We start from the raw sequence: 10,125 nt of genomic DNA, 5'->3' as shown, positions 1-10,125 counted from the left end.
CCCCCCCCCTTCCCCAGCTTGCTATGGCATCGTCCAGGTGCCCACAGGACCCTGGTTCTGCCGGAAATGCGAATCTCAGGAGCGAGCAGCCAGGGTGGTGAGTTGGAGACTCCCCTCCCCCCTCCCACCCATACACCTGAGCATCTCCCCTGCTTACGCTAGGGAACTCCGAGCATGAGACTGGGGTGGGACTGTCACACCAGACTTCCTGTTTCCTGCACACCTATCGCCTACCCCATCTCGCCCTCAGCTCATTACTCACTCTGCCCCGCCTCAGGCAAGGGGCCCTTTATTTTTGTTTGCTTGCTTGTTTGAACTTTTTATTATGGAAAGTTTCCAACCTGTACCAAAGCAGCAGGAATAGTCTAAGGAACCCTATGTTCCCAACACCCACCGTCAACAGTTACCAGCTCATGGCCAATCCTGTTTGCTCTAGACCCCAACTCATTCCCCGCTAGACAGCTGATCATTTCCTCCCGGGGCCCTCTGAGCTTGGAGGCAGGTCAGCAGGTCCCCACCCCTTTTAAAAAGGCCCTCCTCAATCCCTGTGCCTCCTTGCATTGGCAGAGGTGTGAGCTGTGCCCACACAAAGACGGGGCATTGAAGAGGACTGACAATGGAGGTGAGCGGGGGCTCTGAGCTCCAGGGCTCATCTGCTGAGGTCAGCAAGGCCCCCTGAGCAGGGTCTGGGAAGGCAGGGGGACAGACATGTGTGTCTGTGTATGGGGGGTGCTGGATTTCCCTTTCCTGGCTGGCACTGGAATCTGATGGGAAGGCCATGTAGGAGGGGGCTGCCTGCAGTGTGGGGCTGTGAGGGTCCGGGTCTCGGACTTGCCTGAGGCCTGCCCCCCACTGCCCCAGGTTGGGCCCACGTGGTGTGTGCCCTCTACATCCCTGAGGTGCAGTTTGCCAACGTGCTCACCATGGAGCCCATCGTGCTGCAGTATGTGCCTCATGATCGCTTCAACAAGGTCAGCGGCCCCTGCCATGCCCTCCTGCTAGTCCCCTCCCTAGCTGGGTCCCTCCACCTCTCTCTTCATCCCCTGTAACTTGATTCTGTCCAACAGACACTTTCAGGGAACTCAGGAAGTGAGTAGGCACCTTTCAGTCATACTCTGGAATTCAAGCCCTGCCAGGGGGTAGACCTTAGCAAGGAGTCACGGAGCGCTGACTGGGTGTCAAATCCCGGGGAAGGTACCACCAGGCACGCAGTGTTCAGTACCGATCAAAACAGAGGCGCTCCCTCCCCCACGAAACCCACACTCTTGTGTGGGAAGACTGTAAACATCAATAAACAGGCAAATAACGTAAATGCAGTTTGTGATAAGTGCTATGAAGAAAACAAGGTACTGAAATAAAGAATACCTCATCGGGGGCTTTCTTTAATAAAGTGGTAAAGGAAAGAGACATTGAGGCTAAGACCAGGAGGCAGCCTGGCGGAGGGTGGGGGGTGTTCCGGGTTCAAGTCAGAGGCGAGAATAAGCTGCCCAGTGAGCAAGGCAGACGCAGGCCCCAAGGACTGTGCTCAGCCCCATGGCTGTGCACATTAAATTAAGTCCTATTTAAAGTTCAGGTCCTCGGCCACTTTTCAAGTGCCCATGTGGTTCATGGCTACTGTATCGGACAGTGCAGCATAGAACATTTCCATCATCACAGAAAGTTCTGCAGGATAGCACTAACCTAGGGTACCGGGGAAAGGATGGAATTGAGGGGTCCCGTAGGTGGGAGGGAGGAGGGACAAGTGCGCTGTGTCCTGCAGACATGTTATATCTGCGAGGAGCAGGGCCGAGAGAGCAAGGCGGCCTCGGGAGCCTGCATGACCTGTAACCGCCATGGATGTCGACAAGCTTTCCATGTCACCTGGTGAGACCCCTCCCTGCCCATCGCCTCCCACTCCGGGGTTCTCTGGGATCCCCGGCCAGCTGTTGCAACCCCCCTCCGAGGTTTGCCATGGATGGCCACCCAATGGGCTGGTCCTAGCTGCTGTCTCTTTGGTGATCATGGCAGTGCTTCCCTTGGATGGCCTTGGCTTTGCCCCAGTGGGGGTCCAGGAGGGTAGAAGGGCAGAGGCTGGCCTGGTTTGTGGCCACACCCTTCTCAGGCTGACCTCTCTCGGTTAGCGCCCAAATGGCAGGCCTGCTGTGTGAGGAAGAGGTGCTGGAGGTTGACAATGTCAAGTACTGCGGCTACTGCAAATACCACTTCAGCAAGATGGTGAGTCTCCTCTGCCAGGGCATGAATGGGTCAATCAGCCACGGTTTAGAGGGTGTGGGCTCTGGGCCAAGCTGGTGCCTGCTGCTGAGAAGACAGAGATGGAAGGAAGGAACCCGTCCCTGCCCTTGAGGAACTCTTCATTGAACGAAGAGTAAATTGAAGTAGAGCCTGAGGGGTGTGAATCAGAGTTAAAACCTAGCAGTCTGTCTGGAAGACAGAGCTCTCCTGTTAGTCTGGGAGGCTTCAAAGAAGAGGGAGCACAGAAGCTAAAGGAGGCGGGAACAATGAGAGCCGACATGTGGGGGTGGGGGCTTACTGCGCCCCGGCCTCTATACTAAGTTCTTTACATGTATTATTTTGTATGATCCTTCCAACGACCCTAAGAACTAGATGTACTGTATTTTCCCATTTTACAGATGAGTAAACTAAGGCCCACTGAGGTTATGTAACTTACCTTACAGCATGTATGGGGTCAAACAGACAGTCTGATTTGAAACTGGTATGGGCCATGTCCTGAGAGGAGAAAGAAGTTTGTGAGCAGCAGAACAGGGAGTTTGGTGGGGACAGAGCAGGAGATGAGGCAAAAAAAAAAAAATCTCAGGCAGGGCCAGAGCTGGGCTTCAGGGAGCCACGGAGAGGCTAGAGAAGAGGTACTATCTCATGTTTGTTGGAAAGACCTGTGTGTTCCAGAAGCTGTGGGTGTCCTGGAGAGGTAGGCTGTGGCCAGACTAGAATTGCAGCTTGGACCTCACCCCCAGGCCACAGGCTTGTCAGGCTGCTTGTAAGCGGGAGGGTAACATGATCAGATTTGTTTGTTCGGGAAGATTACCCCGGCAGGCACGGGGAAGCTGGATCCAAAGGGCTGAGGCTGGCGGCTAGGAGACAGCTGCACAAGGGGGGGATGGAGGGATGAGGCTGGGCTCTAGAACATTTCTAGGTAGACTTGCCTCTGTGTGGGGGCAGCTGAGGAGGAGGTGAGGGTGGCAGATAAGATCCAGGCCCTCAGTGCTGGGTGGATGGGCTTGAGCACCTGGGGATGTTATGAGCAGGCGTGTGTAGGGTTAGCATCTGCCCTGGTCTACCCCGGACAGTCCCGGTTTGTGCCTCTTGCCCTGGTGTGATCATTAATAGTTCCCACTTTAAATTTCAACCGTGTCCTGACTTGGATCATAAGTTACATGGTCACCTTGGTCTCAGGGTTTGATGATGACTTAGGACAAGGTAGGGAGGTCGGTTTGGTTTATAGGAGGTGCCAAGTGGGAATGTTTAGGTTTGGTGGCTGTCAGACACCCCGGGCAGGGTGGCAGTGCCAATCCCAGGTGTATAAGGCTGGGGCTGGAATCCCCAGGTGCCTATCAGGGTAGGGAGGGTCAAGGTGTGGAGGGAACCATGAATGGGAGAGTCTTAAGAGCTTGGTATGATAGTAAGGTCAGTGCCCGGGGGAGCGATTGGGTCAGACGAGGTCTGAATTAGTCCTTGGGTTTGGCAATTGGGAGGCAGTGGGTGACCTTAGAGGGAGCAGCTGCAAGTCAGGGACAGGCGCAGCCATCACACTGGGCCTGGGGCGTCTGTTAGCAGTGAAGGAAGGAAGGAGCAGGCCCTGGCTGGGGGGGAGGCAGCCTGAGGGTCATTTGGGCTTTTGCTGTGGATGCTGACTTCCCCCTTCTTCAGGGTAGCAGTTCTGGGACAGAAGGAACCACTGTGTTTGGTGGAGGAGGAAGGGCTAGGAACAAGGGAGAAGGGAGAAGGGCTGATGGCCGGGGTGAAGTGTCTGGAGGGAAGGATGGGGTGTGGAGTGTAGAGGAGCAGGGGTTCCCACAAGGGTCCCCCATACATCCTCTACCCCAGGAAAGGAGGCTGAGATGGGCCAAGAGGACACTGGAAAGAGGTGGGTGGAGAGCAAGCGCCTGGGCCCCAGTCCTACCTCCAGCATGCCTCCTGTAGCCTGGCCTCTTCTGGGCCTCCGTTGTTAGATCTGTGCACTGGACACGCTGGGGAAGCTCCAAGGCAGCGGTTCTCAACCTGTGGGTCGCGACCCCTTTGGGGGTCGAACGACCCTTTCACAGGGGTCGCCTAAGACCATCGGAAAACACATATATAATTACATATTGTTTTTGTGATTCATCACTATGCTTTAATTATGTTCAACTTGTAACAATGAAATTGGGGGTCACCACAACATGAGGAACTGTATTAAAGGGTCGCGGCATTAGGAAGATTGAGAACCACTGGTCTAAGTGCCCTTCGTTGAGCAGAGCATCGCTGAGAACACAAGGTCCTCCTAGGGACGGGCAGGCCAGGGGAAGGGGCCCCCAGGGTCACTTGACCTTCAGAAACCTTTTTCTAAGCTAATGAGAGGAGAGTTTGGCAACTCCTCTCAATTCTCTCCCCAGAAGACTTCCCGGCACACCAGTGGGGGAGGCGGAGCAGCAGCGGCAGCAGGAGGAGGCAGCGGCACAGGGGGCGGTGGCGGTGGCTTCATCGCTGGCCGGAGAAGCCGGTCAGCCTCCCCATCCACCCAGCAGGAGAAGCACCCTTCCCACCACGAAAGGGCACAGAAGAAGGTAAAAGTCTTCTCCCTCTACCTGTCCTGCCACATTCACAAACTCAGACCTCTTTCAAGAAGCCCCCACAAGGTGCCCCACGGCCAAGGAGCCTGCCCCCTTCCCTCCTCGGAGGCCACTGAGGCCAGGGAGGGGGCTGCGGAAGTGACCCGTGTGGATCACAGAGGGCGAGGTGAGGGCCTGGCTTCCCTGGGGCCCTCGTGTTTGTGTGGCTCTTCCAGTGGCCTCCCCATGACACGGCAGTGTCCCGACAGCCCCCAGTACATGGCCCTGCACACATCTCCACAGTCTGGCCTTGTGTCGGCCCAGTTTGTAAGTGTGCATGCCTGCGTCCCCTCGTGCCTCCTGTCACAGTGGGCCTGGCTCCCATCCCTCTGCACAGCTCCGTGTCCCTGGTGGACACCCTTGCAGGTGTGTGCTCCTGTGTGTGGTGCTCTGTGTCACACGTGATCATGGGACAGGCTATTTTTAGCAGGCAGAATGGACGAGGGGCTGTTGGCTCTCAGAGGAACCTGCCTGAGCCACTCCTGTCCAGCCAAAGTCCCCCAGTCCCACCAGAGGGGGAGCTGACATCCACAAAGCCCATCCCGGGGAGGGGTCCACTGTCCACATGCACATGTCATCTTCACCCCAAATGCCCCCCAACACCAATATCTGCTCACCCGTCCTTCCCCAGAGTCGGAAGGACAAGGAACGCCTTAAACAGAAGCACAAGAAGCGGCCTGACTCACCCTCCAGCATCCTCACCCCACCCGTGGTCCCCACTGCTGACAAGGTACTGCTGCCCACAGCCCAGAGGGATGGCCACAGCAGCGGGAGGGAGGCAGGGTGTGAGGGGTCAGGGTGAGCCAGGGACCTGGGCACCCCCACAGCTTCAGGTTAATGTGCCTCTGCTCCCCACTTCAACCCCCTCTACTCCTCAGCCCCACCAACCATTTACCATCAGGAGGGTAGGGGTGGGTGGGGAGCACCACCCCTACCTGCTGGCTGCCAGATGTTCACATCTGCCTCTGTCCAGACACTGAGCCTCAGCACTGGGCTCTTGTCTGTGGATACACACTCGGTTTTCCAATTCTCCCAGCTCTGGAGCCTGTTCTCCAGAGATAGGTAGAGAGGACCCCATCTCTCTCAGCCCCCTCCCCCTGCACCTCTTCTCCCTGTCGGGAAGACGCCCACAGCCTGTGACCTGACCAAAATCCTATTCTGTGCATGCTGCGGGAGGGACTGAAAGTGTAGCCCCTGGCAGGTCCCTGACAACACCCCGAAACCCCACCCCCCTCATCTCACCTTCCAGGGCGGGGCATGGTATGTCAGGCCTGTCTCCAGAAACGTGCATCATCAGGATAAGCAAATAGCAGGCCCTTCCCCGAGGCCAGGGCGTCCCTAATCCAAGCCAGAGCAGCCCTCTCTGCCCCTCCTGCCAGCCTGCCCTCCCCAGGGAAGGTGAAAGGGGCCTGGAGAAACTGCTTCCTCCTGTGGCCAGTATTGCTCCATCCACTCCCACTGCCTGAGGAGGTTGGCAGAGCTCTGGGCATCTTATTAGCAGGAGGCTCAGGTATCAGGTTTCTAGGGGGATGTTGCTGTGGCAACTACCCCAGTAACCCTCTCCCTGCCCTGCTTTCCAGGACTCACCTGGAACAGCTTGTCGTCTCTGCCCTGTGCCCTTTTCCCTGGGGCCTGCAGACCTGGGAGTAGCCCCCAGTGGCTGGGTAGTTCCTTGGACATGGGACTACCCTCTGCTCATCCCCTCCACCCGCCCCAGCATTGCCGCTGCCCCTCCCCCCACCCCCTCGCCTCCCTTGCTCTCAGAACCACATCTGGCTCCCTTCAGAACTCCAGCTGTTGAAAAGAACAAAGAAGAAGAGACAAGGGCTCCCCCCAGGGAGGGCAGCACAGGGTGGCTCTCGTTCCCCCATCCATCCTCCCTCTGGCATTTGTTGGTTTAGCAGAGGTTTGCGAATATCTGGTCTCCACCAGGAGAAACGCCATCCCTGGCAGTAACACGACGCTCTAACTCAGCCCCCACGTGCCAGCCTCTCTCCGAGAACGGGGATCTGCAGGGTGTACAGGGATTCGCTTGTTTAATCCTCAAAATAGTCTAATTTTATTAACCCCATTTCATAAATGGAGAAACTGAGGTACAGAGAGGTTAAGTAATTTGCCTCAAAGTGCACAGCTAGGTAGTGGTGGAGTCAAGATTTGAACGCATGCAGTCTGACTTGAAGGCCTGTACTCTTAACCACCACAGTGAGTCTCTGCAGTATATTCCTAGCAGCCACAGCCATCACAATCATCATTATTGACCCCGCAGTATGTACTAGTATCTGGCATTATGTTCCTCATAACTCTCCAAACAGGCATAATTAGCCCCATAAGGACACTGAAGCTCAGAGAGGTGGAGAGACCATGCAACATAAACACGGCAGTCAATGCAGGGCCCATCCTCCTCCCACCCCTGCCCTGCCACCCTCAGAGAGGTTACAGGGGGTGGGGAGGGACAGAAATGGGGATAGTGTATTTCACTATAGGGTGGCAACTGTTGGCGTGGCTGCCGTGGGTACACAGTGCCCTGGAAATAAGAGGCCGGCGTGGCTTATTCCACCCCAGGAGTCCAGGGTGGCTTCATGGAAGAGTAGACTTCCAAGCTGGATTTTGAAGGAGGAGAAGTTTTCCAGGAGGAGTAATAGGCTCTCCTGGCAGAGGGCTCCGCACTGTAAGCTCAGGTTGTCTAGGAAAGGCACAGAGTGGCCAGGGAGTAGGGTGTCAGCCAGGTGGCGGCAGCTTGGGGAGACCAAGGAGGGAATGGTGGTGACTGGAGGGCCCACAGATGCGGCCGGGCCCTCACCGCTTCCCAACACAAGTCCAGCAAGTATTTCTTGAATGAATGAATGAATGAGCGAACGAATGAGTATATTAGTACAGACTCAGACTGTTTTCATCTCCTACCTGAGGTGAAGGACAGACAGCTTCTTGGGTTCAGAACGCTCAGCTCTCCTCACACCCAGAAGTTCCACTGCTGCTTCCCCATCTTCCTGGTCTAGGGACTCCCGGCACCATCTCTCTACCCGGAATCCTTCTTGAAGCTAATTCTGGACTCTTCCACTAAAGCCCAGGTTCTGCGTGCTCCTGCTCCACTCCCAAGTCAGGGTAAACCCAGGCCCAGGCAGTTGGTCTCAAGCCTTCCTCTCTCCTCCCTTCTTTAGGCCTCCTCCTCAGCTTCCTCCTCCTCCCACCATGAGGCCAGCACTCAGGAGACCTCTGAGAGCAACAGGGACTCAAAGGGGAAAAAGTCTTCCAGCCATAGCCTGAGTCACAAGGGGAAGAAGCTGAGCAGTGGGAAAGGTGTGAGCAGTTTCACCTCCGCCTCCTCCTCCTCTTCCTCCTCCTCTTCTTCCTCCTCTGGGGGGCCCTTCCAGCCTGCAGGTGAGTGTGGGCAGGTGAGCCTCCTGGAGGAGGCTGGGAATGGGACAGCCTTTGGCCCTGAGCTTCTCTAGCAAGGGCCTTTGCATATTAGTTTGCATCTCATTTTTTTGTGTTTTTTTAATCCTCACCCGAGGACATTTTTCCCATTGATTTTTAGAGAGAGTGGAAGGGAGGGGGAGAGACAGAGAGAGAGAAACATCAATGTGAGAGAGACACATGGATTGGTTGCCTCCCGCACGGACCCCCCACCACCGGCGCTGGGGATCAAGCTGCAACTGAGGCACATGCCTGGAATCGAACCCGGACCCTTTAGTCCATACTCTGACACTCTATCCACTGACCCAAACTGGCTAGGGCTCTCATTTGCTTCTTAAATTGGTTCAGGTTAAAGATGGGGGATCCCCACCAAATTATACTTCTCCAAACCCTTCCCTCAACCCTTCCCTTTTGAGCTGGAACTCTCCTCTCCTCCCACTTTATGGTAAGTGGGGGAGGGAGGGCACTCATCCTGGACACAGACATAGTGGCAGAGCTGGGACAGGACACCCGGCTTCCCCATCCCCTGACCAGAGCTCTCCCACTAGTGCATATTGGGAGTGGGAGGGAGTGAGGGATCTGGGATGCAGCTGTAATTCTGTTTTCCTTCTGTGCAGTTTCGTCCCTGCAGAGCTCCCCTGACTTCTCCGCCTTCCCCAAGCTGGAGCAGCCAGAGGAGGACAAGTACTCCAAGCCCGCAGCCTCCACCCCTTCAGCTCCCCCCTCTCCCTCAGCTCCCGAGCCCCCCAAGACTGACCTCTTTGAGCAGAAGGTGGTCTTCTCTAGCTTTGGGCCCATCATGCGCTTCTCCACCACCACCCCCAGCTCAGGCCGGGCCCGGGCCCCATCCCCTGGAGACTATAAGTCTCCTCACCTCTCAGGGTCTGGGACCTCAGCAGGCACCCACAAGCGGATGCCCACCCTGAGTGCTGCCCCTGCGCCCGCGGAAGAGACCCCTGAGACAGGCGTGAAGGAGAAGAAGCACAAAGCCAGCAAGAGGAGCCGACATGGGCCAGGCCGTCCCAAGGGCAGCCGGAATGAGGAGGGTGTTGGGGCCCCAGCTACTCCCTCCCTGCCTGGTGCCCAACTGGCTGGCTTTACCGCCACTGCTGCCTCGCCCTTCTCAGGAGGTTCCCTGGTCAGCTCCGGCCTGGGTGGTCTGGCCTCCCGCACCTTTGGGCCTTCCGGAAGCCTGCCCAGCCTGAGCCTGGAGTCCCCCCTGCTAGGGGCAGGTCAGTGAGCCTGGGGGATGGTGGGCATTGAGGGCCCAGCCCGTCTAGCGATGGAACAGAGGGATAAGCACGTAGTTAGGAGGGAATGTGATAGAAGCTACTCCGAAGGACCGAGATACAGGATGGAAGTGATCGTCACCTCTGAGACACTCCTCCACACCCACCCTCTGCACGGTTGTGGCAGGAGATGGTGTTGGCTTGTCAGTAGGACATAAAAAGTTTGGTTGGGATATTAGAATAGCTGGGAATTCCCCAGGCCCGGGCAGGGCAGTCCAATAAGTAGTCATGTCGAGCAGACACCACCCAGGCGACAAGGGACATCTGTGCACGGAGGAGGTTAGACTGGGGCCAGGTCCAGGGAATGTTCTCCTTGGGGAGGGGCTCGGTGACTATCTGCTTCCCTCTGTGTCCTCGTGCCCGTAGGCATCTACACCAGTAATAAGGACCCCATCTCCCACGGCGGTGGAATGCTGCGGGCTGTCTGCAGCACCCCCCTCTCTTCCAGCCTGCTGGGGCCCCCTGGGACCTCTGCCTTGCCCCGCCTCAGCCGCTCCCCATTCACCAGCACCCTCCCCTCCTCTTCTGCTTCTATCTCCACCACTCAGGTGAGGACTTACCCCTGGGCTCCTCCATCCCTGGGCAGGGGGGCGGGTGCG

At 56.8% G+C, this 10,125-nt stretch overlaps 1 protein-coding gene and 1 long non-coding RNA gene across 2 annotated transcripts in view; one reads left to right on the top strand and one right to left on the bottom strand.

Moving 5' to 3' along the window:
- MLLT6 (myeloid/lymphoid or mixed-lineage leukemia; translocated to, 6) overlaps window positions 1-10,125 on the top strand; it is a 44,107-nt gene that overhangs the window by 19,283 nt on the left and 14,699 nt on the right. Inside the window, exons 3-12 of the mRNA XM_014536222.1 lie at window positions 18-97; window positions 568-622; window positions 862-971; window positions 1,760-1,863; window positions 2,121-2,214; window positions 4,608-4,778; window positions 5,455-5,553; window positions 7,982-8,120; window positions 8,855-9,469; window positions 9,893-10,074. Coding sequence (XP_014391708.1) covers window positions 18-97; window positions 568-622; window positions 862-971; window positions 1,760-1,863; window positions 2,121-2,214; window positions 4,608-4,778; window positions 5,455-5,553; window positions 7,982-8,120; window positions 8,855-9,469; window positions 9,893-10,074 — 1,649 coding nt within the window. The remainder of the gene's footprint in view (window positions 1-17; window positions 98-567; window positions 623-861; window positions 972-1,759; window positions 1,864-2,120; window positions 2,215-4,607; window positions 4,779-5,454; window positions 5,554-7,981; window positions 8,121-8,854; window positions 9,470-9,892; window positions 10,075-10,125) is intronic.
- LOC102251189 lies at window positions 2,222-4,283 on the bottom strand. The gene is made up of 3 exons (XR_313334.2): window positions 4,139-4,283; window positions 2,669-2,727; window positions 2,222-2,295 (listed from the first exon to the last, which is right to left on the bottom strand). It is a non-coding gene; the product is annotated as an uncharacterized LOC102251189 (long non-coding RNA).

This window comes from Myotis brandtii, unplaced genomic scaffold (assembly GCF_000412655.1).
Source record: "Myotis brandtii unplaced genomic scaffold, ASM41265v1 scaffold157, whole genome shotgun sequence".
NCBI lineage: Eukaryota > Metazoa > Chordata > Mammalia > Chiroptera > Vespertilionidae > Myotis > Myotis brandtii.
The sequence above is the reverse complement of the archived record's forward strand: the minus strand, read 5'-3'. Positions and strand labels throughout refer to the sequence as shown.